At 37.2% G+C, this 8339-nt stretch overlaps 1 protein-coding gene across 3 annotated transcripts in view; it reads right to left on the bottom strand.

Annotated features, from left to right (window-relative positions):
• Nucleotides 1-916: 916 nt before the first annotated feature.
• The window catches only part of brd9 (bromodomain containing 9), a 39646-nt gene continuing 32223 nt past the window's right edge, over nt 917-8339 (bottom strand). For all 3 annotated transcript variants that reach the window (XM_056475231.1, XM_056475232.1, XM_056475233.1), the window contains exons 14-17: nt 7826-7876; nt 6107-6203; nt 3410-3580; nt 917-1117 (exon numbers count right to left, since the gene is read on the bottom strand). In XM_056475231.1, coding sequence (XP_056331206.1) covers nt 1017-1117; nt 3410-3580; nt 6107-6203; nt 7826-7876 — 420 coding nt within the window. In that variant the 3' untranslated portion in view covers nt 917-1016. The remainder of the gene's footprint in view (nt 1118-3409; nt 3581-6106; nt 6204-7825; nt 7877-8339) is intronic.

The following is an 8339-nucleotide window of genomic DNA, read 5'->3' as shown; positions in this document are numbered from 1 at the left end:
GGTAGGTTTGCAAACATGTGTACTTCTCATTGAGTCTACCTTATACTTCAGCCATTTGCATTTCTCGCGATCCCAGAAGCTCCCTGTGATCTTAACTAGCATGCGTTTTACAATTCTAAACATCGGTTTCTATCAGGGTACACTCAAGTCGACGGCTGGGCGCCGCGGACCGCTGCAGAAACCTATGTTTAGAATTCAAAAATGCGTGGCGTGACGATTCGGGACACTTCATGTTTCTGGCGCACCACAGAGAGTGTCTGGTGTGCCGTGTCGCGGCTTCGAGCGGCGCATCCGGTGCCTCAGTCAAAGTTAATTCAGTGTGCGTGGTTATTAGTTTCTGTGTACAAGCTCGGCACTTGAAACTAGCACACAGTTGGCTGTAAAACTGTACAAAGACACAAATGATTTTGTACTCTCTGCTTGGTCTGTGTCCGAGTCGTACATGTACGACTGAATAGTGATCCTCTCTCTCCTTCTCCGTCTGCCTGTCAGACTCTGTTGCAAACACAGAGCGGGTGAGCTCATGGCCCCGCCCCCTTGTTACGTTGGCGGGAAGTCGAAACTAATTTACATGTGAAGCAACACACCCATAAATCAGCGAACTGTGGACACGCCCCCAACATGACACTTTTTAACACATTATAATAAAACAATCTGAATTGTGTTTTGAACTGAACCTAAACTGGCACAGAAGAACCATAATATTAATATTAAATCATAAAAAAAGAGGTAAACCATGTCCCCTTAATTACTACTAGTGGAATGTGAAGAGACTTTTAACCAGCACAACAAAAGATGTTTCTGAAGACCATCACCTACATCACCTACCAATCTTAGACCTTGTAAAACCAAATTTTAAAGCGGTTGAGGGTGTAAAAAGAGAAGCAAACCTGCAGAAAGCAACTTTAACAGCATATAGAAGGGAATAAGTCACAGAGCTTTATTTAAAAACAAACACACGATGAACCTGTACAAGACTACAGTCCTCTAGAACACACAGATCTGCAGTGTTTGGGTCAGCTGTTGGCGGTGGATCCGGGCTCTGGAGACTGAAGAAACTCGTACGGATCCTGAACCATTTCTGCCTGATCTCCAACACCCAGATGAGGCGAACTTCCTAATCATAAGAAACAAAATATCAAATCAATCAATCAATTAATATTCTGAAGCAACAAACCACAAAAAATAAATAAATATAATCTATAAATTGTGTCAGGATGTAAATTTGTGCTACTTTTGTCAGGTTTTACACAAAATTACCACCAAACTCTTCCTAAAAAAATTAAATTGATTCATTCAGTTTCCTTCGGCTTTGCCCCTTTATTAATCAGAGGTTGCCACAGCGGAATAAACCGCCAACTTATCCAAGATATGTTTTACACAGCGGATGCAGTTCCAGCCGCAACCCAGTACTGGGAAACACCCATACGCACTCATACACTATGGCCAATTTAGCTTATTCAATTGACCTCTAGCGCATGTGTTTGGATTGTGGGGTAACCGGAGCACCCGGAGGAAACCCACACCAACACAGGGAAAACATGCAAACTCCACACAGAAATGCCAACTGGCCCTGCCGGAGCAGCAACCTTCTTGCTGTCAGACCACAGTGCTAACCACTGAGCCACCGTGCCACCCAAGAATTAAATTATTTGTGATTTTACATTTAAATTTTTCCAAGTTTTATTTACTTATATTGTTAGCACCATGTCAGCAGCAGCAGCTAAAAATTATCGTAGTATTGAGACAACATTATACTTTTTATTAAGAGTTAACAAAAACAATCATTTTTATGTAGTTTGTTTAATTTTTAACAATGTTTTAGTCTATTTGTATAGTGAATTTCACAATAATTATTGTTTCGAAGCAGCTTTATTGCACATTATTGCATTACGATTAAAATAAAATAAATAAATAAAGTTATTAGTTATCATAACTTTATTAGTTACTAATAACTTTAACTAATCAACTAGTACCTAATAGCTTTTAACAGTTAAAGTTATTATACATAAAATATACTCACTGGCCACTTTATTAGGTACACAAATTTAAGTTAACACACATTTCTAATCAGCCAATCACATGGCAGCATCTCAATGCATTTAGGCATGTAGACATGGTCAAGACGATCTGCTGCAGTTCAATCCAGCATCAGAATGGGGACGAAAGGGGATTTAAGTGACTTTGAACGTGGCATGGTTGTTGGTGCCAGACGGGCTGCTCTGAGTATTTCAGAAACTGCTGATTCACTGGGATTTTCACGCACAACCATCTCTAGGGTTTACAGAGAATGGTCTGAAATAGAGGAAATATCCAGTGAGGGGCAGTTCTGTGGGCGCAATTTGCATCATGGATGTGCAGCCGACAAATCTGCAGGAACTGCATGATGCTATCATGTCAATATGGACCAAAATCTCTGAGAAATATTCCCAGTGCCTTGTTGAATCTATGCCATGAAGGATTAAAGCAGTGGCCGGTGAGTGTACTTTATGGTTTATTGTTTGTATATAAATTTCACTCTCTTAAAAATAAAAAAGTTAAATACAGCTTTAAAATATTAGTTAAAGGTTTAAAATATTATTTTATAAGAGTTAAAATAGAGGAGTAATAAATAAAAGTATAATTTTAACTCTTAATTAAAAGTACAAAATACTTGAAGGTAATCTCTGAATGAAAACATGAAACATTTTAGTGTAACACTTGACAATAAGGTTGTATTAGTTAATGAATTTACTAACATAAACAAACAATTCATGGCGCATTAACTAATGTTAACAAGCGTGAATTTGGACGTTAATAATGCATTAGTAAATGTTGAACTATGATTAATAAATGCTGCACCAGTATTGTTCATAATAAGTTCACGTTAGTAAATACATTCATTAATGAAACCTTATTGTAACGTGTGACCAAATGTGGTGCAACTAATATATGTTCAGAGACTATAATGCAGATCAGTAATGTCTGTTATTGTATAAAGTGATAATTATAACTCATAACTAGCGCCAGACGGAATCTGTGGACATTTTTTGCTATTTCTGCGCAGAATTGTGTTAAAAATCTGCTGGTTTATGCTGAATTATTTTGAGAGTATCATAACTAAAACCTTAATATATGAAATAAAAAGTAATACCTTCTTAACTTTTATTAATGTTTACAATGCAAATCTAATTAGATCCATTTTATTTGGTAAACAAAGCAAGTCTCTCATATAATATCTCCACTAAAAGACTGAAAATATGACTGTACAAACTGCATTGTACATAAATCATATGAATATTTTCATATAAGTCAATAATATTACTGAAATTAATAAAATAAAACTGAATAAATATAAATTTACACACATTTACACAAGTAAATAAACAGAATCAATGATGGGCAGCTTGCGTGTGGGCCTACTCATCACCTAAATGATGCTGATCTCTCTCTGAAGCGTTGGACAGGGATGAGAGATTGGAGGACGGCCGGGACCCAACGCGGTCCACCGATGCATCCTGGAACTCCTGCAGGAGTTTGGCTGGATCGTCAAAGTGCTGATGACCATCTTCATGCTCCGGCTCCTTCTTCACACTTTTACCTACAGATCAACACCAACAGCAACAATCAGCAAGATTCAACTTTCAAAAGATCTTAGCTCTAAAAGTTTCTCAATATTTACGTTTGAGAATTGATTCCTCGTTGTTGCGATTCATTACACTCAATATTAAATAGGTCGAAATGAAGCTTGAGTATGCATTTAACTTTTAACTACATGTATGTTCCAACAAGGAGTCCATTCCAAGAAACATGCATGCATGCTGCACTAACAACGGTCATTTTCTGAAACTTAGATGTAAACATAATTACATCATGGACTAATTAAGCTTTCTATTGATGCAAGTTTGTTATGATAGGACAACATTTGGCTGAGTTGCATCTATTTGAAAATCTGGAACCTGAGCATTCAAAGAAATGTCAATATATTGAGAAAATCAGCTTTCAAGGGGACCTACTGTGCACCCTTTTAGAAGGTGTGAAATCAGTGATTCAAACAGTGTTTTAGAATGAAAACAATCCACATTTCACCTAGCGTTTCTGAAAAAGTCTACACTATACTGCTGTAAATGCACATCACGTGACCACAGCAGGACCACACACACACACACACACTCTGTCATGCGCTGCAGCGTATGCAGACATCTGAGCTCCAGGTAGTCAGCGAGTGCTTTTGAGCACAGCTCTCCAGATGAGAGCAGTGCACGTCAGACAGTTCCTCAAGGATCTACCGCTGGATTTCATCCCACTATAGTTGTGATATTTAAATAATCTTGTCTCTTTCTAATGACTCTTCTGTCTTTTGAATCTATTACTTGTTCTCAGGGTAAGGTGTTTTGTTACACATACACTGATTCTGCACATTTGACTAACTGCTTGCCTTTATTTCCTATTTTGTATGAACTTATTGTATTATTGATTGCCATTATTGATTATTAAAACTGATATTCACCAAAACAGAGGGTATATTTCGTATCTTTCGACGAAGGAGGCAGTAATGTTACAGGCTCCGTTTTGTTATAAATACGGACACAAGATGGCGCACTCCTATAAATATGTAGCTATACGACGCCTCAGCATTTTTAAGAAAGTGAAACAGCCAGTATGATGGGAAGGATATTATAAAGTGCACCATTTGAATGATTTACCCGATGTGTCCTCTGGAGTTTGTTTTCTATTTCAAACTTGCGAAGTCTGAACTTACAGGAAAAGGATGCAGGACTGAACTGTGTGTAGGCTACTTAATATTGAGGAAAAAGCCCTGCAGCCCCGCCTGCAGCCCCTGTCTGCAGCCCCGCCTTCGTTTTCAGACATCTCCGTTTTCTGACACGGAACAGCAGTGTTTTTGAAAATCAAAGCGGCCTCTTCAGCGTTTTCAAAACGCTCCATTTTCGGGGCTCGAAATTCAGGGATAGTGTAGATGGAAGGTGTAACCATTGCAAAACGTATGCGTTTTAAAAACTAAAACGTATTACATTTACACTAATTACGTATTAGTGTAAACAGGGCCTAAGTCTCGGATGTCTCTATAATAATAATAATAATAATAATAATAATGCATTTTATTTAAAGGTGCCTTTCATGACACTCAAGGTCACCGTACAGAACAGCTAGAACAATCAGTTCATATAAAAACACAATAAAATCAATAAAATACAATACAAACTTTTTTAAAAATGCAGTGGGGTTACAGAGAATAAGCTGTTCTAGACAGATGTGTTTTGAGTTTGGATTTAAATTGTGAAAGAGAGTCTAAATTACGGAGATCAGGAGGAAGTGAATTCCAAAGCTGAGGAGCAGAGTGGCTGAAGGATCTGCTCCCCATGGTGACAAGGCAGACAGAGGGAACAGTGAGGTGAATGGAAGAAGAAGACCTGAGTGTTGGAGAAGGTGTGGCGATATGAACAAGATCAGCAAGGTATGGAGGAGCGAGATTGTGGATGGCTTTAAAAGTGAGAAGAAGTACTTTATAATTAATTCTGAAAGATATGGGAAGCCAGTGAAGGTGCTGTAGAATGGGTGTGATGTGACAGATAGAGGGGTTTTTCTGATAATACGGCCTGCAGCGTTTTGTACCAGTTGTAATTTATGAAGAGTTTTTTTAGGGAGGCCAAACAGAAGGGAATTACAGTAATCTGAACGGGATGTGACTAAACTATGAACAAGAATGGCAGCTGAATGAGGTGTGAGGGAAGGACGTAAACCATTTATATTTCAAAGGTGGAAATAAGCGGATCGGGTGACATTATTAACATGTGCAGTGAATGAAAGGGTGCTGTCGAAGATGATAGTGTGTATGTGAAGTTTTAGCTCAAAATATCACACATATAATGTTTTCAAACTCTCTGAAACTGTCCCTTTTTAGGCTCTGATCCTAATGGTTTCATTTTGGTCACTTTAAATTCAAACGAGAATGCTTTTCAAAAGAGTGCGAGGCTACAAATGCCTGTGTGGATCATTTCTGGAATGGATTCTTTTAGTAATGGATTCTTTTTTTGGAATAAATTCTTTTTTAGAATCGAGAGAATCAACAAAACCAAAACAGACAGTCGGGAGGTTGAGGAGGCACCTAATGAGTTGAGCATGTCCAGAGACATGTCCGGGTAACTCTTCATAGACATGAAATCCAGCACTGAACCAGCTTCCATTCCACCTCCATCTGTTCCCTGTGGAGCATCAGAACAATAACACAGTTATAAGTCTTCTTACATACAATACTTGTGTCCTGTAATAGACATTTATATTCCTAAGCAAAAAATAATGACTAGAATGCATTTTAACATAACTTCCTGAAGTTCTTTGATTCAGTTTAACAACCAAGCAGCAACCTCCCGCTCTCCCTCCTGAAGCTAACACGGAAGTAACTGAAACTGCAATTCATGGAAATTCCGCTACACTGAAAAAAATTATTCAAAGATGATTCCTTGGATTTACTAATTTTTTTTACGTTAAGTGGTTGTAAACAATTTATTTAGGCTGAATTTAAACAAACAAATTAAGTTTAACGTTGCTCAATTTAATTTTTTGTTTAAATTCAACACAAATAAATTGTTTGCAACAGTTTTGCATGCAACACTTTTTTCAGTGTAGTCCTGGCTCCAATAGAGCACATTTCTATTGACCCCAGTGTTAAAATGGCCGGCTTTACAGCAGAAAAAAAGGTGTTTACCCTGGTACAAAGAATGTTTTTGGTTCATAAAGCTAATATTACCCTTCATGACAACTGTGAGGGGGGTGAATTTTTTTATAACTCATCCGTTTTGTGTTTATTAAGTTATATTAAGTCTGCATAATTAAGGGCGTGGCCACTTGAGTGACACCCAGGTCTCGCTGCTGGCTGCTCGCTGTCTGATTCCGGCTGATTAGCTGCTGAACTCGGCATATTCATCGTATTTTTGTGTTGTTTTATGTGGTTTTACACAGTCAGCTGCCTTTTGGAATTATTTCCTGCAATTATCAGATGATATGGCATGCTGGGTGCACTTTATTGTGTTCACAAACCATTCACGTGGCCTCCATTTCCCAGGTGAGTGAAATTATATACTTATACACCATCTCTATAAATGTATTTGTTTCATTTAAGATCATTTATAATGTTCTTTAGAGCTGTAATGCCCTCCAGAATGTGACAGATTGATTAGCTGTAGGCTCTAGAACAGTCATCTGAAGCGTTATTATACAGCGTTACGCCTGGATTTCATCAATAGCCGTGCATTTACTAACACAGACTATATTGAAAATAAATGGGAGTTATTCGAATTTTCCTCCTGTTGAAAAACATCATCAGAACAATGTTTAGTGGCTCAATGTATTACTACAGTGTTTTTAAAAGACTAAACACTTTACTGATATAGTGTACAACCAAGCACATGTGGTCAGAACACAAACGAGTCGCAAGTAATGAAGTATTAAGCGTTTCTCCCAAAGAAAAGCCTGTCTAAGCAAAATACTAGCAGGCATCTGTAAGGCATCTTTAATGATCACAGCTTGGCCCTACAATACACTTAATTCTTTACCACAATAATTCAAACCACTAATTTTTGCAGTATCACATTATATTTTACAAAGTACAGGTCAGAATATAAGAATGATGGCATATTACTTTATCTATTTTTTATTTCAAATGTTAAAAGTAGAATCTTCACTTATTTTATTGTTTTACATGTATATAAAATGAATTTACCTCATCTCTGACCCAAACTTAACACCAAGAAAATGAAACTCTACTTCAAGAGTGATGATACAAATGATACTTGTATATATGTTGAAAAAGATAAATAGTGCTTACTGGCATGTCACATAAACTAGATTTAGCTTCATCAATCGGCAGATTCCTCTTCTGAAATACAAAAACAGCATTAATTAATATTATGATCATGCATTTAGGGTAATAAAGGATCATGTCCATCAATTACACACAAGACTCTTCTGCTCACCAAGAATACACTGATGTGATAAAAAAAAAATACAATACAAACAGTCAAATTCCAGCTTAATATAATTAAAAATAACCACTTTCCATGTGAAATATAGTCAAATTGTATTTATAGCTGTGAATTTTAAGCATCATTACTCGCATGATCCTTTAATGAACAAGAACTATTTCTGATTATTATTAATGTAGGAGATATCAATGTGCTGCTTCATATTTTTTGTGTGCATTTTATTAATACATTTTCACTTATTCATTCATTCGTTTTCCTTCCTTAGTCCCTTTATTCATCAGAGGTCGCCACAGCGGAATGAAGCGACAACTAATCCAGAGGATGCCCTTCCAGCTGCAACCCAGTACTGGGAAACAA

This window comes from Danio aesculapii, chromosome 16, assembly GCF_903798145.1.
Source record: "Danio aesculapii chromosome 16, fDanAes4.1, whole genome shotgun sequence".
Lineage (NCBI taxonomy): Eukaryota > Metazoa > Chordata > Actinopteri > Cypriniformes > Danionidae > Danio > Danio aesculapii.
Note: the sequence above shows the minus strand (reverse complement) of the source record. Positions and strands in the feature narration are given on the sequence as shown.